The 24,650-nt window shown below is 30.1% G+C and overlaps 3 protein-coding genes across 6 annotated transcripts; 1 reads left to right on the forward strand and 2 right to left on the reverse strand.

The window, feature by feature from the left end:
* Positions 1-133: 133 nt before the first annotated feature.
* Mxt (Eukaryotic translation initiation factor mextil) lies at positions 134-7,795 on the forward strand. 3 transcript variants are annotated; one of them, XM_076907995.1, is made up of 11 exons: positions 134-268; positions 1,456-1,577; positions 1,764-1,904; positions 1,993-2,162; positions 2,240-2,435; positions 2,765-2,836; positions 3,793-3,853; positions 3,934-4,222; positions 4,309-4,561; positions 4,864-4,985; positions 7,189-7,795. In XM_076907995.1, the coding sequence occupies exons 2-11, from the start codon at positions 1,469-1,471 to the stop codon at positions 7,291-7,293; spliced, it is 1,518 nt and encodes a 505-aa protein (XP_076764110.1). In that variant the 5' UTR covers positions 134-268; positions 1,456-1,468; the 3' UTR covers positions 7,294-7,795. The 3 variants fall into 3 exon arrangements, with proteins under 3 accessions (XP_076764110.1, XP_076764112.1, XP_076764113.1); XM_076907998.1 differs by lacking the exon at positions 134-268 and adding an exon at positions 552-689; XM_076907997.1 differs by lacking the exon at positions 2,765-2,836.
* Positions 7,796-10,336: 2,541 nt separating this feature from the next.
* On the reverse strand, positions 10,337-17,742 carry Top1 (DNA topoisomerase 1). Of its 2 annotated transcripts, XM_076907974.1 has the most exons (12): positions 17,604-17,742; positions 17,286-17,331; positions 16,321-16,711; positions 15,923-16,242; positions 15,694-15,836; positions 15,351-15,551; positions 15,110-15,277; positions 14,730-14,821; positions 13,375-14,348; positions 12,432-12,882; positions 12,208-12,357; positions 10,337-12,107 (listed from the first exon to the last, which is right to left on the reverse strand). In XM_076907974.1, exons 1-12 carry the CDS (start codon positions 17,643-17,645, stop codon positions 12,005-12,007), a joined length of 3,081 nt encoding a protein of 1,026 aa, XP_076764089.1. In that variant the 5' UTR covers positions 17,646-17,742; the 3' UTR covers positions 10,337-12,004. The 2 variants fall into 2 exon arrangements, with proteins under 2 accessions (XP_076764089.1, XP_076764090.1); XM_076907975.1 differs by lacking the exons at positions 14,730-14,821; positions 15,110-15,277; positions 15,351-15,551; ... (3 more) ...; positions 17,286-17,331; positions 17,604-17,742 and adding an exon at positions 14,458-14,640.
* A 917-nt stretch (positions 17,743-18,659) lies between these two features.
* On the reverse strand, positions 18,660-20,470 carry Rnmt (RNA guanine-7 methyltransferase). The gene is given in 7 exon segments (XM_076907729.1): positions 18,660-18,749; positions 18,752-18,784; positions 18,945-19,150; positions 19,260-19,469; positions 19,560-19,741; positions 19,858-20,102; positions 20,176-20,470. Coding segments are annotated over 7 exon segments (1,212 nt in total). The 3' UTR covers positions 18,660-18,708.
* Between the last annotated feature and the right edge of the window lie 4,180 nt (positions 20,471-24,650).

Here is a 24,650-nt window from a genome sequence, read left to right on the forward strand (position 1 = left end):
TGAATAAAATGTTTTCAATGTCGAATGTGTTTTCTTTCATAAAACAAATATATCCTCGTCCCTTTTGAAATTCTACACGCGAGCAAAAGTTTGTAAAATGTCACACAACCAAATTCTTTTCCTAGTGAATTTTAATCGTTGCGTTGGTATTATCGTTTTAAATTTAAGACACTTGAGCACACCTTCGTAACGTATGTCAACGACATTTCTTACCGATTTCTTTCAGACTGTCTGCCTGTCGTTGATCTGTGGCACGGCCGACGTGGTGGTAAGTCTCTTTTCGATAAACAATATCAAAGTATAAGTACCATTCTTCGAGCAGAAAGATTTAATTAACAGTAAAGCGATGCGTTTTCTCGACTCGATGTGTCTTATAGCTTTCACAATTTTCGATTCTACATCGCTGCGAAACGTGTCAATTATTAACCCGAAACGATATACCCTCTCGCGGTTTGTATACTAGAAATTGTATTTATGTCATTTATCTTGTGTCTAGGAAAATTTAAATAATTCATACTTTTCTCTTTCTCCTTCTTTTCGTTTGCACCTCTCAGTCTTCCCTACTATCCATCTCCTCCCCACTCCCGATTTCTCCTTTCTTTTGCATACTATCTCTCTTTGTTCTTTATACGTTTTCCTTCTCTAACGTTCCTTACAAGATGTCGAAAGTGCCAGAGGCGCTCACATGGGTATCGTATAAATTATTTTTATCGCTACGTAGGCTACAATAAAATCACTTGCCATTGTAAAAGCCCTACGTTTTCCACGAACTCCGAACAGCTGTAACGAATACCGCTAAAGTTCATGTTAGTATATTAAATGTACAGTTTTTTTTTTTCTTTCTCCATTGGACATTATTTTCTTCGGCGGACCACTCTCTTTTCTGTAGTTATTTTTAAATCACCCGCGGCGCAGAACTACATATCGCGAAGTCTAGTTGGAACAATACTTTCTTCAAAATGTACATAGAAAAAAAAAAAACATTACGACTGAAAAATGTTTTTAGACTAAAGCAGTGTTCCCCGTAATTCGTCGATCTTATTTAAATGCAATTCGAAGAGTTTTAATTATAACTTTACATTCTCTGGCAATTAGAGACAGATCAAAAGATTCTTCGTCTTTCAGTATTAATTTTTTCGTAGTACTTCTGCAAATATTGATCGCATAAAACTGGTCAATTGTCCGATGTAATATAATATTATTATAATTACCGATACGTTACGATGAAAATTTTCAGCAGTGTGTGTGTGAGAAAAGAAATTGGTTAGAAAAAGTATGATGCTTTTTACTTCATTGCTCGAAATATTAGAGAAGTCGAGTTTGAAACGTATACTTTCTAGTCGCGTCAGAGTGAATTTGTATTAAATAACGTAAATTACATTTGACAATTAGACAGAATTATATTTCATCTTGATTTCATTCGACTAAACCCTTTTCTTTTTGTATTTATTCAAGATTGTGTAGAAGAATGGCCGCGACGCAACTAAATCGAGCTCGAACTATTAAGAAAGTCGAAAAACCTAGGCCGCTTAAACTTAATCAACGCCACTCGACCGTCGATGGGCGGATTACGACTGGTAATTGTTAATATGTTCAACATGCAACATATTTTATATTATACTCTATTTCAATTCAAAATGAACATGTATGAATATTATTTATATCTCTTCTAGAATTTTGTTTATATTTATAAGAACGAATCTACCAAAATTATTGCTACAAATTTAGTCATTATTTATGAGTTTAAAAATTCTATTTCACAGTGGAGGACATAGTGTCCTTAATCGATAATGTTGCAATGCAACTAACTAATGGCTTCCATGACCAAGCGCTACAAATAAATGTAATTACAATGTGTAATCATCTAAAACTGTATGCTCATCAGCTAGAAGCTATTTATAAAGGTATAACTTAAAAGAATACTTGTTATGTAAAAAGGTAAATTGATTAAACTAATAAGGTTTAGAAAATTGTATATATCTTATCGTACAGACCAGCTGGATAGAGCATTTGTGGCGATCAGAAATGGAAGTCAAGACGAAAAATTAGATTTGACGACCAGGGTTCACCTGCTGGAACTAATAGAGTTAAGGGCCAAGCAATGGCGTCATACAGATTCTATGGATGTCTACTATACACAGAAATTGTCCCATTTGGATAATGTATGTCAATCTATGTATCTATATCCTTAATCTGGTACAGGTCAAATGGTTCTTGAAACAGTTTATGACATTAACAGGCAGAAGCAATTCCCGATACACCGACGAATGCATTATCATCTCCTATGGCAGCGATGACTTCACCTACTGCTGCACCTATTTTAGGACCTGGTGAAGTTATAAAGAACAGTGGAAAATTTGTGAAACCTACGCGTATCCCTGGGAAAAATTATTGTAAAGATGAAGTTGTTATACGTAACAGTGATTCTGGTAAAGGTAAGAAAAGTTTACAAGTTTCTCAGTTGAATTAGTATTACATATGTTGTAGCAGAGAGATATATACATGTAAAACTTCCGTAATGTAATGTAGAATATGGCTTACTTATTTTAATTTCCGAATGGTTTATCTTAGTTTTAAGTTATGCCATTGCACCATATTTTTGAATTTATTTTCCAAATACATACACACATACATACACATATATGTATATATGTATGTGTGTGTATGTGCGTATGTGCGTGTAATTTTGTATGTAATTTTTCTCATCTATTGTAAGTAGTAAGTAGTATGTTTCTACTTCTAAATCATTTGCACAAAAATACAGTGATGGGAATAAAAGGGCGGCGGGTTCACATGATCGAAGAGCTCAGCCAGACAATCATCTCCTTCCAGCGAGGTAAACAAACAATTTGCAGATGGCTTAATAGCATTATGTTCATGCATTACAGAAACAACTAATTATATATTTTTTAATATTTTTACATATCCTAATATTCTCATTACATTCATTTATTCTATAATGTAATAGAAATTGGAATTTTCTGTTCTTGTAATTATAAATTTTGTTAAATATTCTGCTGACGGATGTACGCAATTGAGCAACTATTTATATTTACAAAATGTGAAAAAAGTTTCAGAAGTTACTACATATAATAAAATGTAAAAGTAAATGGGTTTCATCCTTTTTGCAATATTACATAACATGAAATTTTGTATTATAATAGTAAATGATACTCGCTTATATTCACAGATATCGTTTATGTTGTAACTTACAATTAATTTTATTTGCATGAAATATTTTGCCTTTATGTTATTATGTTAATCACGTAATGAATTTATTGTGAAAATTCTGCTGTGTGATTGCTCACATACTTTTTTTACTGTATTATTGTTTTGTCTGTTATCACATTTTATTATCACTAGTATGCATTTTGTTTACAGCTTATTAAATTACATTAAAATAAGTATGAAATGTTGAATAACATCTTTAATAATGCTGTTACGATCTTATTCAATATTTTATACGTACAGTTAATATAATTTTATTTATTGCTTATAAACGCTTACAGTTTTAAACGTACCTAAAAATTACCTTACATTTTTTTACAGGAGTATGTATATGCAATAAATGTTACATTTTTCATTGTTTTAATCCACAAATAATTTGTCTTGGAGTGTTTGAATAGTGTCTATATTTAATACTTATTTATTAAATATACAATTTTGCATTGATAAATTGCACATTAACACAATGCAAATGAATATTTATGAAACAATCTTCAATTGATAACAAAAACTGGATATCTTATTTATGCTGTAAGATATTACAATTAATGCCATGTTTTTTCGCAGTAAACCCTGGAGCCAAAGAACGACTTGTCCAAATTACGGGTACTTCCGAGGACAAGATACAGTAAGTTCAACTCAAATTATGTATTATTTTACATTACGCGTACTTTAGATATATAATCTACTTAATTTGTATCCCATCAGTTACGCGAAGGATCTGATAAAAGATACGATTCAACGAAATGCATCTCCGGTGAGATTAGAGCAAGGAGAAGGGGAAAAAGGAGCTATGGGTGGTTCTAGCTCCTCGTTAAACAGTAGTGCATCTGACGAAAGTAATCGGTTGCAGCATCAGCAACAAAACTCTCGTTTACGAAGTTCACTCCTCCATAGCTTCTCCACCAACGACGCCAGTATAGGCGAATATAAATATACTGTTACTGTTGGTAACCAGTCTTTAAAGATTACAGGATGCAATCTCGATCTTGTTAGGGTAATATATTCTTAATTTTTAAAAACATAAACTACATATAAGTTGTTTAATACATATTACATTAACATTGTTATTATTCATATCAGACTGCAAAGCTAGTTCTAGACGAATATTTTCTGAGGGATTCGGAAAATTTCACAAGTGGTATAGAATACTTCAATTTTGAGGAAGAATCTCCTTATTCGATCTCATCTTCGAATACACAAAAAGTATCGTTAACTCCAAGTAATACGAATGAAGTAGCTCGAGAGTTAAACATAGATAGCGCTGCAACTTCAGAAAGTGAAGAAACTTATAAACCTCTTATAATTTCTGAACCAAATTCATCAACTCTAGAAGGTACTCATTTCAAATGATTTCAAGCGAGTGGTTAAGGGAAGACACGATGGAAGTATTTTTATATATAGTATAGTATTTTTAGAAGATTTTGCTAATGATGTTTTTCTATAATTCTTAGAATTTACTTTCATCAGGCATGAAAAACATACAAAATGTACTAAGTAATTATTCTCTTAAAATTAAATTTGAAAGATTGAAGAAAAGAATAATGTTTTTTGTTAAATTGAACCTTCATCGTTTTTGCCTGACCCTTCAAATACTTGTAAATATAAATAGTAATTTCTTGATAAAATTATGTTTAGTTCCAGAAATCAGAGAACTCACATATGAGTTTTTGTTGCTGTGTTCAACAGGCCCTTATGCGCAACGGCCACCTGCAGATTGGGCTCGCATTCGAAAGGAATGTCCCAACATTGTTCGCAAGGTACATCAATGTGATACCAATGCTAATCACCTGATGTACGACAGTGTTACTTACTAATCTCTGCAAGATGACATAAGATTAATGCCTTGAAATTAATTTAACTATTTTGAAGTTATATTTGTTCTCTATGCTGGAATGTGCTGGCACTAAAGATGACTGTTACATTTTTACTCATACTTCATTTTTTAAATATTCAAGTTAGAATATTAAATTTCATAATGTTACTGAAAGCAGTAATCGCATGATAGTATAAACAAAGAGATTTCTTCTATTAGTAGAGAGTGATTATAATGAAACTGTAGTTAACCAATAATTCTTAATTTTAATAAGTGAAGAGAATTTTCACATTGGATTTATTTTCTTTCACTTATGATTGTTAAATTATAAAATAGATATTTTTCAATATAGTATATTTATAAAAGTATGTATTGATATATCTATGCAAGGTGTCCTATGTAAAGTTTTACATGGAATTATCTCTTCAACTATTTTTTATTAAAAAGTATATTTCAAGCTTACCTTATTTTATATCGAAGAAAACAGCTTGTGATAAGCACAAATTCTGGCTAGAGAAAGAACAAGATTTGTATTTTCACTCAAATAGATGAGTAACCCATTCCATAAATTGTAATATGTTGATCTTTTAATACGTTCGTCAACGGATATGTTTCCGTGACATTCTTCTTGTTCAAGTTAATTCACTACTTCTTTATCACTGCTCTCTTCACTATTAATCAAACTTTAGTGTCGTGCAACAAACATTTTGAGGATAAAAGATCACTGGTGTGCTTGCCAGAAAAAGTATGTCTCTTGACCTCCGAGAAGCTTATTGTTCTCCCCATTTCGAAATTAAACACTATACTTTGTAGTGAATCGAAGGTACAATAACACTGTGTCATTGATCACGTACGTACCTACTCGGATTGCATTGTTGTTACACCCGCTTATCGCCTTGCTTACGTCCTGGCGCACCAGCTAAAGTGGGATATACAGTTTTGTCTGAAAAAAAAAACAACAGGTTAATATCTTAGAGGTACGTCCACCTAAATAAAATTTTTAGTCGTCATAAGATGTTTCAGTCGAAATAAGTTATATTCTGCTTGAAATGTTTTTTAAAGAATGAATAGTTGAAGAGATAATTGCGTGTAAAACTTTGTATGGGATATTTTGTATATATATATATATATATATATATACGTATCTAAACCAAAAAAATTCGATGTTATTATATAATGAATTTTGTGATATTTAATAATTTCAACCAAAAATTGATTGTGTCAGTATTATGTAGGAAACGCATTGTACGTGTGATCTATCTTTTGTGTTATATTTAAGATTTTTATTTAAAATAATACATATAACTCTTGCCTTGAGTCCGTACTAATACAAAAATTGTACTAATATATTAATATTTTTTGTTGAATTTTAATATATATATGTTAGTACAATACATTTATTTTGTTATATCTAAAATTAGATCCTTTTATATTATACAGAATCATGATATAGACTATAAAGAGTTGTTCTTTTTTCTTATGTATTCTTTCATGTTGTGATCTCAATGTTTCCTCTTTTCTTTTTATATATGCGTGTTAGATATATGATTAGTAGCGTAAGCTAAAAAAAGAAAAGGAGAAATTGTACTATGTAACGTTTGTTATACATCACATGACCTTAAATTTAATACTCTTCTAAGATCTTGTTTTTATATTTCATAAACATTATGATTTGTTTTTTAATTATTATATAGTTTGCTATTAAATGAGTTTAAACAAGTTATTGTAATTTTTGTTGTTTTCAAAGTATTACTCGGAGGAAAAGTATTAAATATTATAAACTATTTAAGAGATTAAAAATATTTTATGTAGTAAATATTATTGTATAATGCTTTTATGAGATTTCAAAGATAATAAAACATTTTTACTTTGTATTAAATCCTTGGAAATCACACGAGCGTACATTGTAACAAGAGCGTGGGAAATTCCTGTTTTTATTTAAGCAATAAAACAAAAAAGTTTTGTGTCACTACACTAAGAAGGCATGCACTTACTCTAAGTCATTTAACACTTGCTTTACAATTTCAAAGCATGCTGCTTATAACAACATGTCCAGGTAAAGTAGAAATTATATATTTTTTACATTAATTTTACTTTGATATTTTATTATATCAAACAGTGCAATTAACTTTAACTTTATTTGACAGGAACCGATTCGCTGGTTCGAACCGGAGACATATAAAGCTAAAGTAGCAGCAGCTGGTCTTGTTACAGTATTGCCGATCGGAGAAGGGGAAACTGATCCTGAATGAAACTGAACAATTTTTAATGTGGCCATCATGAAATTGTATGTATTAATCTACATCGATTTTCCCTTCGATGTATATTGTGATAAATTTTCAAAAGTAAACTTGGTTTAATACTCGTATATGAATACGCAAGATATAGGACTTACTGATCTGCGCATAATAATTTATGACGGAAATAATATATGTTGCTCAATTTAATTGGAGCGCAATACAAAATAACTAGTTACATTAAATATCAGCGTAAATGTTGATATTTAAAAATGTATAATGTATATTTAAATTGAAATTATTTAAAAAATAATTTAATACTTGAATAAGCATTTATGCTTTTATATCACACATGTATGTAGCAAATTTGAAAATACCACAAAAAGTTGATATTTAATTTTACTTAAACAAATATGTGCTGTAGGAAATATTCGTATTCAGCTCTTTTTTTTATAGGTGCACCAATAATGTACCGCTTTATGTTTTGTAGTAAATGAAACAAATTTTATTATCTTTATCACTAGTATCATTATTACTACTACTACTATTATTACTACTTCTGCTACTGCTATTGCTATCACTACTACTACTACTACTACTATTACTACTACTACTACTACCACTACTATCGGTACTGCTACTGCTGCTACTATTACCATAACTCTTCCGACTATTATTCTACTACTACCACCACCACTAGTACTACTACTGCTACTACTACTACTACTACTACTACTACTACTATAACTCTTTCCACTACTACTTCTATTACTGCTATTACTATTACTATTACTATTCCTACTCCTATTACTCCTACTACTACTATTACTACTATCATTATTATTGTTATTATTATTATTATTATCATTATCATTTTCATTAGTATTATTATTATTGCTACTACTACACTACTACTATTATTATTATTGTTATTACCATTATTATTATGATTATGATTATGATTATGATTATTATTATTATTATTATTATTATTATTATTATTATTATTATTATTATTGTTACTGCTACTGCTAATACTATTACTACTACTACTACTACTACTACTACTACTACTACTACTACTACTACTACTATTACTACTGCTACTATTAGGATTGAAATGATTCATATATAAACTTTTATGAAAGACAATAAACAATTTTTATATTTTTATTACGATAGATCAAATTATAGTACTCGTAAAAATATAATAATTATTAATTGAATACTTCAAAATATCTGTCCAAGTCAAAACAATAGCATTTGTAATCATAATGTTCAATTTTAATTGAATATCTTAGTATAGGATCAACGAAAGGAAAATAATTTGTATTTGAAAACGTATAATTCCACTAACAAATGAATGTTAATCGGTATCCGAAATAAAGATACATTTAATATTCTAGAATGTAACTTGTGTTAAACATTCAAGGAATACTTGAAATTGTTGACACATATTTATTTTGTTATGCACAACAAACGTAACAAAATAGTGAGTTAGCATAGTCTAGTTTATCTTATTAAAATAGGAACAACCATTTTGATAACTACTCTGCTGTGACATTGTAACAAAAAAATAGTCTCATTTAATCCTAAATCAAAATCTTATATTTTATGTACTAAAACAATGATATTATATAGTATTAATTGTATAGAGAGATAAAAACGAAAATTTCTTTGCACTTCTGCTGACTTTTTATATGATTAATGCCAAACTTCAAATGTTGCTAAAAATATATGTATTGTAATTAATTGAAAAATTTATTTTTTGTTAGTTGTACTATTATATCTCAATATGTTATTGTTTTTTAGAAGCATTAATTCTCTCTTTTCAATTAAAGTTTATATTATTTATTGTGAATGTTTCACTATAGCCAAAATACAAATTGCACATATATTTTTATGTTTCTTTGATGATACTTTCTTGACATATACATATTGTTTCAATGTGAAACCTTTCAATTTGTATTTTATATCTTCTGGCTTGAAACATCTATTTAAAAAATATTTAATATTTATTTTATTTGGGATAAATCATATATTGCACGTACATGGTGACATTATCTGTTTGTATGTTTTTACATCTTTAATATTTATTACAAATTTACACGATTATTTGATTTAAATTATTAATAATTTATTTCTATCACCACTAACTGCAGTAATATAATAGTATATTATTGTACTTTGCTCTTCAATAATAAATTACTAAGAGGAAAGAGTACCACTCAGTCCATTTTTTTCCATAGCATTTAAAACTTACTCCTGTACTTTAAGTTATTAGATATTTAATAGTATCATGCTCACAGTTGTAAATATGTGAACTTTTAAAGCGGTGTATAAATAAATCAACTGGTCATTCGGCGCTATAAGTTTTATTATTCCAGTATCGTATAGAAATGATAATGTCCGAAATATACATATACACCTTCAATTTGTGCACACTTCATTGTACTAGATATCGATTGTATTTTATAGTTTTCATTTTCCATTTCCTTGTAAAAGTTAAAAATGTTATATATATCATTTGATGTTTATGTGCATAAAACATTTGATATCGGAGGCCTATTTGCTGATTGTATCTTACTGTAATGTCATATTAATTAGTTATTAATTTCTATATTGCAAATGATTTTTAATCAAATAAATTAAGAATAATGTGAGACATACATATATGCACATATGTATCTTAAATTCAGTCTACTTCATCATCGTATAAATTAATTTAGTCTGATGTACAGTATTAGTTTCATGTATTAAAATGTCCATAATCGTCAACATTTATGACAACAGTAATGTAAAAAATTTAGTGGATATACAGTTTAAGAATTTACTATTTTAAGCAGAGAAATGATATATATACTGTCATTTAAAATTCCTGGTGAAAATTAAATGAATTTGATAGAAACTAGTCTGTAACATCAGCAAATGATTAAATTATACGATTTTCACACGATAATTGGCAGTTTCATAAGAATAGTGGTCTTTAATAACGTTATTACGTCTCTTAAAATGCATTAGTATACTATACATTTTTTATAGCGTTAAATAAAATGAATTAACATATGATAATAATATGTTGGTAAGAACCACTATTCTGATTACACAATTGTTTACAATTCCACCATTGTGGCATTCTTAAATATATATTTATGAATAAGTATGGATGTAAAAGATGGTGTGTGTCTATATGCATTTAACACAGAGTTGTGAGAATATATTCGTCAGTAACGAGTAATTAACACCAAATGTAACGTGATGTATAACTGTGTCTATGAAGAAATTAATACATTTACACTGAAATCTTTATAAGTTGTTTCGTATAGAATTAATGTATTTTAAACTGTTGCAAAACAATTACTCGTCCCTGCTTCATATTCCAAGATAAATAAGCAATTAGCTTGATCTATTCTAAGTATGGTGTGTACTTATAACAGATTAAAATAAGGTATTCGATATTCTCGAGACATTATTCTCTGTAATTTGAGTCCCATTATTCACATAATCAAAGACATTCTTTTAAAGTAGAAGAACATCTTGTACAAATTATTGATAGATACCATATATTATATATATGTAAAAATTTTTGAAAAATATTGCAACAAATTCGAGTATTTCATTACTAAACACGAGTTTACATTTACTAGAATGACATTAATAGGATCACGAATGAGACTTTCAAACAGAACTATTTAGCTATTATGTACGTTTGTGTGTGTATATATATATATATGTATATATGAGCATGATAACTAATAATTAAAATTGATAGTTTCCCTTTACAATATATCCTTTGCCATGGTGTGATCACAAGGTTTTCGAGTGTACAAATATTAAAAAAATGTTAAAGATACACCGTGTTCACATTTATTACAGTCTGAACATTGTTTTATAAAACATAAATCGCTAAAAGCGATAATCTACTTTTTAAATACAGCACTATATCATAATTGTTTTTTGGGACAATATATATTTCAATCAAATTTGTCAACACACCATAATATCAATTTAATAAATTTTATATTTTAAAAAATTGGTATGGTGCTCGAAACTCTAACATAATGCATAATACAAATAACTTTCCATTGATAACACATTTCATATTTATAAGAAAATGTTAAAATTAAAGGAATATAAAATTAGCTGCTCATCCGGCAGTCGTATTTTTATAAGACCTAATACACATATATATTTTCTTCTTAATCGGCTGGCAAAGTTTTTATGAATAGTTTCTATTTACAATGCAACAGCCTATGCTTGTTATGCACTTCTAAATTTAGAGGATGTAAAATTCATATTCTAATGAAGTAACTCAGCTATGTCCTCTAAATTTAGATCGCTTGCATGAATTTCATCTCTTGTAATTCACAAATATTATAAATCTCTACCTAAAGAATTGAAATTTTCTTTGTCAAACTACTCAATTTCCACTTCTAATATTTATAAGATCAGTTAACGGCTATATGCAAATGCAACCGCTAAAATTTTTTTACGCAATGATTGCTAAGCGATCAATTTGAAACTACAAGTGTCGAGACTACTGAAATGTCTTCCCCGAAATTTTAACACAGTGATCTATATAAAATATGTCTCCGCACTCTCACATTTATCCTTTTTGTAAATATAGAAAATTATACTGTTACTTTTCTCCCGATTATTTTAACGAAAAATTCACTAAATACAATCAGTGGGAGTTATCTGTTACAATTAATGATCATCCACGGGGTTAAAATATGTAGTCGGGTCCAGCCATATCTATAGCCCATCTAAATTTGTCCCTTTGAGTTTTATTATAAATCTTCTCAATAGGGACATTATGCTTCTTACACCTGTACAATTTAGGAATGAAAAATTAAATATTTTATTATAAATTTAGAATTAAATATCATTTAAAAATGAATAAAAATATAGAATCAAATAGTAAATTACCATGCAACAGTAATTCTAGGATCGAGATAATTTAATTTGGAAGTTCCTAATGCGATTTCCTTATTTTCTTCTTTGTCTGTTGCTTGTACCTCCAGCTTTGTCAATTGCTCTTTCAATCTATCAAGAGCTTTCTTCTTCTTTTCATATACACTGTAACAATGAACATATCACGTAATATTTATTTTTGATAAGATGTAACTAATCCATTATTACAAATAACATACACTTTTTCTTTAACGGACCCATGTCTTGCATCACGCTTAGCATCTTTTACAGCAAGTTCTGCTTCATTTATAGCTTCTTTTTTAGCCTCTATTTTTGCTTTAAGATTTTCCATGGATTTCGCATGCGTTTTAGGCACTGAACGCTGGTGATTACAAAGTATTGCAACAGCTCGATTAGCTCTATTGTACGATAATATCTTCTCTGCCTCTGTGTCGTCAGGATTTGTCAATTTATCTAATTGCTGCTGTAATGTCCAAGAGGCATTATATGTTCTGAATACTTTCGCAGTAAGACCCTCCATCAGTTCATTTAAATGTTTATTCATAACAGTTGTATTAAGTCGATCGAACAAATCGTCACTTGGCGATTTATTTTCCATAAACAGTTGTAAATTTTTGAATACTCTTTTCTCTACTGGCACTTCATTATAATACCTTATAGAATCCTTACCTACAAATATAGTAACATAAATAATGTACTAAAATTTTATCCATATGTATATATGTGTATGTATGCGTGTGTGTATGTGTGTGTGCACACATGAAGGGTGTCCCAATATTCGACAAATGATTAAGAGATGATGCCTGAGGTAATTTCCAACTCTTTCCTTTGTGAAAATATTCATTTCAGCCTCATTAATGAATTACTAATACAAAACTTTAGGATACATATTCGATGTTATCACTAGCGAAGCGTCTTAATTCGGTCGCTTTGATTTATTGGTCTGCCTCGTGCATTCCTGCAATCGAGCATCGATTCAAGTGACAATCGTCAAGAACATGTGTATAGCCTCTTATCATCTTCAGATAACAATTTGTATGAAATAAATACACGTTGATAACACTTTACTATAAAACACGTATTATACAAAACTATTTTGCGCTATACTACTTGCTTTGTCGAATATTCAAACACGTTGTTTATAAAAAAGCAAACACATACCTAAGAAATCGAATACAACTACATACTCCTTCCCATCTTTTTGTTCATGCAATGAAATATGCTCTACTCTCAAAGAACAACAACCTACAGTATCCGCTTGATCTTCGTCCTTTTCATTACCAGCTCTGAGAGCTAATTTATCTATAAAATACAATGCTACAGCTCTTTGTCTTATACGCATTTCCTTACTCTTCCAATCTTCCCTATATTCAGCACGAATTTTATCTATCGATTGCGCTAACTTCCTAGCAGTTTCATACTTCTGCCAATCCTTTTCTCCTTTAAGTTTACTCGACGGATTAAGCATAACGTATTTCACTTGACCTTGAATATTTTCTGTCCACGATGCAAGCCAAGTAACATTAGGATCATGACGTATTTCCTTCCACTTATGACCTGATGGCGCCTTTGGTATATTAGAGTCTTTGGAACAATTGATGAGAATATCTTCAGGCATAACCCTTTTTTTCAATTTGCCCATCTTAGGGTGTTCACCACGGCCTCTAAATAAGCCAGGTGGTTCAATTTTGAAATTACCTATTTTCTCTTTATGCCCATCAATGATACAAAAACCATATTCTTTTTGTATTTCTTCATTTTTCTCTTTTATCTTCTGTTTCTCTTCTTTTGTCATTGCCTTCCGTTCCTCGCTTTTTTGCACAAAATATGCATGCATTTCTTTAAAATTGCACTTACTTAAATCAACTATTTTAGCTCTCTCCGAATCAGTCATCACCTCTCTCCAATCATGGAAAAAGTTACTATTAAACGCAGGCTTTGTAGTGTAGTCATGATCTAACATACGCGCATAGAAGGTGGCAACTTCTTCTGCATCTTGACTTAACTTCATTTCTTTTCCATTATAATAAAACTTTACATCAGGGGGAAGCGGTTCATACTCAGGAGCAAATACTGGGCCTTTATGTTCTAAAAATGTCCACTTTGTTCCATCATTCTTCTTTTCTTCTTCCCACCTGAAATGTTTTTAATTAATATTTATTCCACTGTGATATATTACTATGTTATATATCAATTGCTTAGAATGTAAAATACATTTCAATAAATGTTCAAATAAGACCTAACCTTAAGGTATTAAGCCATTTAAGCACTTTAGATTTAGTATAATATTTTCGTCTATAATTAAAAGATATATTTCTTGAAACTATTACTTTAATACTTCTAATGATCATAATCATATTTAACTTGTGCTAAAATATCACGTTCACTTGAGTTAATCCATCTTTTATTATAGTGAATGTCAGAAATGCTTTAAGGACATAAGGTTAGATAACATAACCTCATTTATATTTAGAAGCATCTTTTATGCGGGGTCTTTTAAGGCTAAAAGAAATTACCATTTCCAAACTTCTTGTTCCTCTTCTTGCTTCTTTTTCCTCGGACTTGAATTTTCTCCCTTTGATGTTCTTATACTTTTCTTCTTTGGTTTCTACAACAAATTACTTTCAATTAATTTTTTTATCTGTAATACATAATTATTATTATAAAATTGCAGTGGCATGCCTATGTATTTATTTTAGAACTTATATTCTAAATAATTAGATCTAAATACATTATTCTTCTACAATTTAATAGTATTTTCATTTATAAAAATTTACTATTGTCAAAACCAAATGTAGAAGCTGACTAAAAAACATCTTATTGGAAAATATAAGTATGTGTTATACTTCTTATAACCACTGTATTCATAACGATCTGACTGAATGAAATGCATTACTTCTTCAACCTCATCGTCATCATCATCTTCATGTTTCCGTGCCTTTTTTTTTGTTTTCGTATCACTTTTTTTAGGTTTTTTACGTGCTACCAGTGGAACATCTTCATTCTCTTCATCCGAGTCCAGGCGTCTTTTTACACTTGTAGGAGTATACTTTGATCTTGCACTCTATATAAAGTTAGTTAAACAATGAGAATTCAATATAAATTTATTATAATAAGTATAATATATACAAACTTACTAGTGGCATATCTTCGTCCGATTCTTCTTCAGTCTTTATAGTTGTATTATGAAGATCTGAAAGTCTTGTATCATTTCCATCCGTCGAATCCATACTACCCTCTTCTTCATTGAGAGGCTCTTCTTCATCCTCTTTAATATACAATGGTTGCTCACCGCTACTATCATCATCATCCTCGGGTTCTATTTGTGACACAGGTTCCTACAAAGTAATATATTATGTCAAGTCTATTGTATTGTTAAAATTCATTTGCTTCAAGATTAAAAAATATATATATATATATATATATATATATATATATATATATATATATATATATATATATATATATATATATATATACCTCTTTTACTTCATGTTTTATGGTTTGACCGACATCATACGAAAATTCTTCATTTCCTATGTGATTAGGTTTTATATCCATTACCTCCTCTTTCACTTTAATTTCTTCCTTTTCCTTCTTATCCTTGTCTTCTTTATATTTTGCTGTAAATTAGAGCAGATACAAATAAATTTTTCCAATTATTTCTAATCATAATTTTAGTGTACATTTGTTGCACATTACTACTTACATTTCTCTTTGTCATGACGATGGCGTTCTTTTTCTTTATCATGACGATGTTTGTCTTTACTTGACAGGCTATGCTTGTCTTTGTCTTTTTCAGAAGAGCGATGCTTTTCTTTGTCATTAGTATGAGATGTGGAATGTCTTTCCTTGTCCTTTTCTATTGAATGTTTCTTCTCTTTTTCTTTATCCTTAGAAAAACTTTTATCTTTGTCTCTATCTCGGGAACTTGAACTTGAACTTAAACTATGCTTGTATTTATCCCTATCTTTGCTTTTATCTTTGTCCTTATCTTTACTTTCTTTGTCCTTGGAACTACTATGATGCCTGCAAAGCAATTTCCTTTATGTAAATACAATATTACAAACTGAATACAATGATTAACTCAAAAATTATTATCGATACCTGTCTTTATCCTTTGAACTTGAATTGGAACTAGATTTGTGATGATGTTCTTTATCCTTGCTTTTGTCCTTCTCTTTCTCCTTGTTAGAACTACTACTTTTATGTTCTTTATCCTTACTTGACGATGAGCTACTTTTCCTATCTTTATCTTTATCTCTGCTACTACTACTGCTATCATGCTTATCCTTTTCTTTGACAGAAGTGGAACTATGTTTATGTCTGTCTTTTTCCTTATCTCTGTGTTCACTCTTGTGATTCCTATCTTTCTCTTTGCTTCTCTCTTTCTCTTTATGATCAGATTTATGAGATCGTTCCTTGTCTTTATCCCTATGTTCAGATTTGTGTTCTCTTTTCTTATCAAATCCATTTGACATTCCATTTATATGAGTTTCTAAAAATATTATACATATATCTTTAAAATTGTATTTGTGAATATTTTTATTGAAAAAAATAAAATACTCTAAGTGTTACTAATTGTTTAACTTTTATTATGTTATGTTATTAATTTTGATTTTAAAAAGATCACACATATACAATGTATCCATAGGTATTAATAAATTTAATTTTTTACCATTAAATATTTCAATATATTTCTATTTAAATATAAAATGTAATTAAAATGTAGAAATATATTGTATTTTTCATTACTTTCATAAATGGTAAAATTCGAAAAGTTCTCTACAAAAAGTATTCATTATGTAAAAAACATGAAAAGAAAAATTAAACGTTCACTTAATATAGAACGCAAACAATTGCCAATTCAAAAAATAAAACTAAATTTGAATTGCAGAAAATCATAAGTATTTAGTTCGGACGCTTCGCTAGAGTCAAAACACGTGTCAGACCGGTCGGGACGTTGGCAGCCTCGAGTCTTTGGTCATCGCGTCGAACATAACATTTACTGCTGCAAAGTTTCGATTTCATCTTACTGTGCGTATGTTAAACTCCATGAATAAACTGCTTACCGCTATGATTTCCAGTCATATTACTATTCTCTTTGACCTTTTTTTCCTAAAACATTGAAATAAATATCAGAAGTAATATCTTAATAAGACCGACTAATCATATATAACTATCTATTCCTCTATCGGACTTAACGTCTGGCGGTGCGAAGCAAGCCAGGTAGGACTTAGCCGCAGACGCCATTTTGGGACTTAGAAAAATTTCGCGTTCGCAGCTATACTGTACGTACAAGAGAAAAGTGATAATACGGGGGAAAATATCGAAAAACTGTGCACGTAGGTAAACGCAATAAAACAAATTAATGCTAAATAGTGACTTACTGAGTCGGAATTTGACTGTGTTGTTGGTTGCTCAAGCTCCATTTCTCATACGAACACGACTGATAGACTCTGGCAACGCGAGGGCTAACAGAAGCGAGAGAAGTAAAGAGGACTGGGGACACACACACACCAGTCACTCGTTATTCGACTATACACTCCGCGCGAGACTGCAGCCGAGCCTACGTTTAGATCGTATAGGAAGCCCAGTCTAAGTATCAAAAATATCTAACTGCGCATGCGCTTCTTTGCTCCGCCTCTTCGATCCCCAATATAACCCTTTACCCCGCAGTCTGTTCCTGTCTATTCAGGCATTTTCTGTTTTAACCATCTTCGTTACGAACGTAATGCTTACGATTTTACATACAAAATGCATACAAATATTTATCAATGCCTGGATTGTGTTTTTCCATCGATTAAAATCGCTTTAATTTTGAAAAAAAAAATACCTAGTTGTCGTTTACACGTCGCCACATATGTCAATTATGAAAGGAGACATTCACAACGAACGTAAAAGCGAATATCGATGTTCATTACATGTGCATAAGAGCCATTTCATGTAAAAATGCATAAGAAATCCTTTGTTTTAAGATTGATTTTTTAAATGTTTCATTTTGTTCATTTGCCGAAAGAAAGTTGTTTCGATAAAATTCCAATCGTTTGTATTTTTCAAACAAAATGTTTACAAAATTAATATAATGCTTCTTTTTTATCATAGTATTGATCTGATTGTATATTTATAATGAATGTGATAAAAATTATTTTCTACAGAGGTTGGTCAATTTTATTATGTACACTGTTGCTTAATGTTAATAGAATATAATAGTAAATAAAAATCAATTCTTCAAATGCTGAAAAAGTGCATATCAAATAGTATAAATAGGTTTTTTTAAGGCAGATACATGATACAAATAATATTAAATTATATAATTTTGTTTATTTTTAAACATATTAAAAAACTTTATATAGAATGTAGATGTATCTAAATGAATGCTATAGTAATATACTTATGTTTTTCCATAGTAACAGTCTACTTTTTTTGATGCAAAATAAAGTTAATGATCAGCAGGTCAACTTTTTACTAGAAAATTAACATAGTTTCTTGGTTCTATAATCTTAAGTATTCTGGTTCTCCATTTTTGTTCCAGTTTTCACTTTCTCAAAAGCGAATACAGCATATAAAGCTAAAAAGAATAAAGGCTAAGATTAAATTGCATTATACCATTTGATGCTACTGAAGTATTAGTGAAGTAGTACTAATAAAATATAAATTTATTAGAAATGTTCTATGAATGTCGTAATACCAATGTTTGGTAGTATATGTTAAGTTCATTTTGTACTAACATGTGACTTCCCATTCTGATTGAGATAAAGTACCAATTTCACGATGATCTGATACATTTTGCATATATTGTTTTGCATGTTCATAATCTCGTTCAGGGTCACCAACAAGTGATGTGTTGCTATAAGGTGGATAAGTTTCCAAACCCATCATTTTAATAATTAACGATTTATTTTTATCCTTCATACGTTCATAAAAGCTGTCGAATCTATAACAGAATTATGTATGAGACATTATAATATCTACAACAGAATAATAAATTTTTAATTTGTGCATTCTTCAATATTATAAGCATCGAGTAAACATAATTGTTTTACCTTTCAAACAATTTCAATTCTAAGCCAAATTTTACACCTAGTTTACGAAATAAAGGCAAATAGACAAGAAATTCCGGACAATTAACAACACCTTCTAATTGGAAGTGATACTTGGCACCAAACAATGGTGGTTTTGTTTTATCACAGAAAAATTGTACATTATAGATATCATTCCCAAAATTATTTCCATCGCATTTTTGCCATCTAGAACTAATCAAAGAGAGGATGATTTCCAAATACATTTGTACAAAAATTTCAACTGAATGATATTTCTGTCAATAACTAAAAAAATAAGCATACACTAGATCATATGCATCCGGAATAGTTCCAATAAAGTAACGTCCTGGCTTCAGACATTCACTTGCATTTTTCATCATACATTCTGCTTGTTGCAAAGATTCAAAACAATAATGAAATGCAAATTGACAACTGACCAAGTCGAGTGATATGCTAGGATCTTTAAACTTTTTTCTTAAATGATCCTGAAACTTATCTTTATAAATATACACAACATATATATCAATAGAATGTTAGATTAAATTGTTTTTTTAACTTTTTCAAAAAGCTGATAATAATAAATGGAAACAGAAATAAATACCTTTGTACAATCGGCTGTTATAAATTCAGCTCTGAATAAAGAATTTCTATCGTGAGAATTCCTTCTTTTCAAACCATTGTATCGATCCTGACAATGTTGCATAGTAACATCAGCCAGGTCAGTACAAATCAAGTATCCTATATCAGACATTTTCCATTTCAATAAGTCTCCTCCTTTACCACAACACATATCTAATACTTTTATATAAGATCCATAAGTTTGCTTCAATTTATTAATATATTCAGCTGTAAAATCATTTTTGTTAATCCTAAATCAGGATGAATGGATTACAATTTCATATATAAATTAAAATCTTACATATAAGCACACTTTTAATCCAATTGTTAAAATTTCTCATATATAAAATTCGACTTTTGCCTCTACTCGTAAGATCTTTATTCTGTAACAAATTATAATGTTTTGCTACTAATACCGTGTTATCATTACATACTTCTGAGTTTGACGATTCTTTTATTTCTTTATTGCTATGGGCAGCAACATCTGCCGTAGTAGTCTTAAGCTGTAATATATAAATTATATTTGAATAAGACACATATTGTTTAATAAAATGATTTACAAGTACGTAATATATGTATGTTTTCTTCACTATCATAATTTGCTCTTTTATATATATGTATATAAGTATATGTATAACTTATACACATTGTGTACAACTTACTCTCTTTGGACTTGTAGAACGCTCATCATCTCGAGGATGTTTCTCTCCTCGCTTTTCTTTGGCTTGATTCATTGTTCCAAGATAAAATGTAGATATTAATATAAAACAAATCTCGCTCTATTCTGTTATGTATTTCAATAAATAAAATTATATTCTAATAAATATTGTACCATGTATCCCTGTACATAAATCATTACAGGCAAGTATGTACATGAGAAAACAAAGTATGAAGAAACATGCACGTTCAGTATTTTACGTACCAATGGTTCTTTAAAATTTGTTTATGTTTTATTACAAATGCACCGTATTTTAAAATAATGATACGTGCAAAACTTTCACTTCAACCTTTAATGTTGATAATACACGATTTGTTATATTTTACGCGATTGCGCATTCTCTCTATGCACGCACGCCACCACTTGTAAAACATGTAAAAATATATACAGCATTAAAGTAATGTGTATACGAGTACGATAGGTAAACCACTGTGCATTCGAATAGGTGTCTAGTGACAAAAGTGGTATCAAGTGAGACCTCTGCATATATTTGTATTCTATGACCAAATTAGTGTTATCAATGCTGACAATATTATAACCAATTAATTCAAATATTCTATAGTACTGTGAAGGTAAATGGAATACTTTTCTTAACGATACTTAGTGTACAGGAATATCCAACAAAAATGTCATTCTTGATCGCGAGTACTTACACGGATAAGACATTATCATAATCATACGTCGTATTATCGCATATAACCTGCTGCTAAAAATAAACAATTTCAGAACAAAAGCAACATTTTTCTTTATTACCATAGTATTTAAACATTAATCTATCAATATTTATGAATTATAGCATAAAATAAATTACTTATCTTATAGGACACGCAGGTATGTGTATTATATAATATTTCGTATGGTGTGAAGAGTAAGACCATTACAATATTTTATTACAATTTCATTTATCGAAGAGAGAAATTGGTATTTGTGATTGAAGTATTTAATTTATTATTGTTCAAGTTTGTAGACAAACATAAGTATTATTATATTTCGTTTAAATAAAGTTGGTATTATTTTCCCTCCAATAGGTTAAATTTTAACTCAACTAGTCACGATAGCTTAAGTCGCGATCTGCTCAGACAAATTTCTGTTGATTTCTGCTACGAATATTCTATTCCTTCAACGTGGTATTAAAATCGAATGCGGTAAGGTCCAAATGCTAAAAAAGAAACACAAGTATAAAAGAAATATGATATTCGCAAATCTAAAATATTCATTAGCGTTAATTGTTGTTCCTTCCAGAAGCTTATAGAGTAAATTAACCTTATAGAATAAATTAACTACCCTTATATACTTAGCATAAGTGCAAGCGCTGGAGTTCCTCCCTCCAACAAGTCAAGTTTGATATTAAAGTTAGTGCAAAAAATCGTGCCCTTATATACCCAAACGTAGTAGCACCTGTTAACCAATCAGATCGCTCGTAGTATCGATACGAGGGTGACTATTGTTCGCTTCAACCCTAATTGGTTAACGCTTTGAACTCGAACGATCTGATTGGTTAACCTGTTGCACCTACGATTAGTATATAAGGACTTAGTTTTTTACACAATCCGCATTATTAATCTCGACTCGCTGGGAGGAACAACGTAAGGACGAAGCAACTACAGTTCACTAAACTCTCGTTCAAGAAATTTACGACTCATCTGCTGTTCACTAAACATAAACTGTACTTGATACAGTAAAAGAACGTAGGAATAAAATAACTCTCCTTCAAGAAATTAACAATTCATTTGCTGTTCACTAAACATAAACTGTACTTGATACAGTATAGAACGTAGGAACAAAACAACTCTCCCTCAAGAAATTTACAAGACAATCGACAATCATTAGCTACGAACAACTATCATTTCAATAAATTAGTGAGTACAATTATGTATTTGTTCACGCTAAGATACATTTGAATTTGAAATAGCGCCTGTGTTAATGTTCGAATACGCACGCGTCGAGATTCAAATCCCTTGTTGAATAGTTCAAGCTGTCATGGCGATAGCGTTGTTTCTCATTTTCACTGTAAATTTTCATTTCGAAGTTTTGATATCGAATGAGGTGTTGTTTGGCTTTATCGCGCGTGCCCATGGTATTCTAGAAACATCATTTCAATTTGGTGCCATATTTACAGCGTGAGCGGAGTGCGGAACTACGATGTTGACTGTGGAAGCGGAGTGGGGAGGAGCGTGCGTCACACGTATACGGGTACGCAGTGGTACGGCGTACTAGTGTGAGTTGTCCTGCCGAACCTGTCGGAACCTGTCTCGCTGTTTTCGAAGTATGTAACAAGCTTGCTTATCGACTGCAGAATATTTACAGTTGTTATCCTACAAGCATCTTTATCGTTACCAATCCTTTATTCAACTGATACCTACTCTTGGTTAATTATATATTGTACATTATTAGTATTCTAAATGTAAATCAATTGTTTAAATTTTCTTTGTCTGTTTGTTGTTCGTGCATTTCATTCTTACAATTCTCTATAGATTTTTTGCACTTTTACAACGTGATTTGAGTTTGATTATTGCATAATTTCAATACAGTTGGTTTTATTACTACACATTCTGATTACAACTGTTTCATTCTGCATTGTTATAGATTATTAATTGACGAGACGTACCAAATTATTAAAATGAGGGTTTATATACATCACAATGACCAATAGTGATTGGGACAGTAGCAGTAGAAGTATGTATGGAGTAGTATTTATGAAGATTTTATGGTAATACTGAATTTATTATTAAAAAGGAATTATTTTAATGGTGAAAGGTGAATCATTTATATTATTTCTTAATTGGTTCATCGTGTGGTAAAATCTGGATTTTAATTCGTAATATATATATGAGTAATAAATGATTAGTTTATAACATACGATATAATTAATAAATTAGTAAATTTTAATATGTTTTAAATTTTGATGACAAATGGTATCGAAGCAAAAATCATACAGATCAGTCATGTATTATTAATTAATAATTTGCAATATTTGCAAATGTTTTATAATACTTATATATGATATTTCGCTCAGCTTTAGTAGCTTTAGCAGAGAGTTATTTTCATGAACAAACGCTCGAAGAAAATGAAAAATAATATGAAAAATAAAACTGTGTCTTATTTATTTTCTCCCTTTGTCCCCTCACTAATAATAGTTTTCTTCCAGAAAATTTTGGTGACCGCGCGCAATGCGGTTGGTAGAGTCAGTGTTTTCTGCGTTTAATTTTTTTATATTTTTTAGAGCACAGCTGCTCTAATTATAATTATATTTAATTTATCATAGTAGTCATACGCGAGAATAGAGTCAGTGTTTGCTTCGTAAATTATAATATTTTCTATTACAGTATTATAATAGTCTTTTATTTTTATTTTTTTTTTGAATTTTTAAAATATTTATATCCGGTATTAGAGTCACATCATCGCCTGCTTGAAATGGATATTGCTGTGCTCCAGGAGCCAAAAATGTAATTATCTTTTCTACTTTAATTATGAAACTCTAGATTTCAATAATCACTTTCGTAAACCTAATTCTAATAGTTTCGTTCTTTTTAAAGTTTTTCAGCTATTACTTCGACGATGGATTGATCTACCATTTCCACCCTGACGACAACGTTCACAATGTTCTCCTAGAGGTAAGCAACATTTTTTAATATTTTTTCTTAACTGATTCATTGTGTGATAACATGAATTTTAATTCATAATGTGACTTTCTTCAGACATTTGCCATATCTTCGACGATTTCACCAAGGCATCAGTAGCAGCAGCAGCAGCACCACTACCACCACCACCAGTTCCTCCAGATATCAGCAGCATCTTCGATGACTTCCTCTGGACATCATAAACATCTCTGATGACTTCTCTCAGACATCAGCAGCATCATCGATCTACGGTCGGTGAGTCGCATGCTTTCAAGTTCCTCTGGTCATTCATCATGTCGTAGGACGAAAGGTTCGAATCGACACGAGTGACTAGTTGTATTTATACAGAATTTGTTTAACGAGCATAGTGACAACAGGTATAGAATTATACCTGTGGGCACTAAACTTTATCTTATATGTGTTATTTATTAGATCAGG

The sequence above is a fragment of the Xylocopa sonorina genome, chromosome 17 (genome assembly GCF_050948175.1).
Source record: "Xylocopa sonorina isolate GNS202 chromosome 17, iyXylSono1_principal, whole genome shotgun sequence".
Lineage (NCBI taxonomy): Eukaryota > Metazoa > Arthropoda > Insecta > Hymenoptera > Apidae > Xylocopa > Xylocopa sonorina.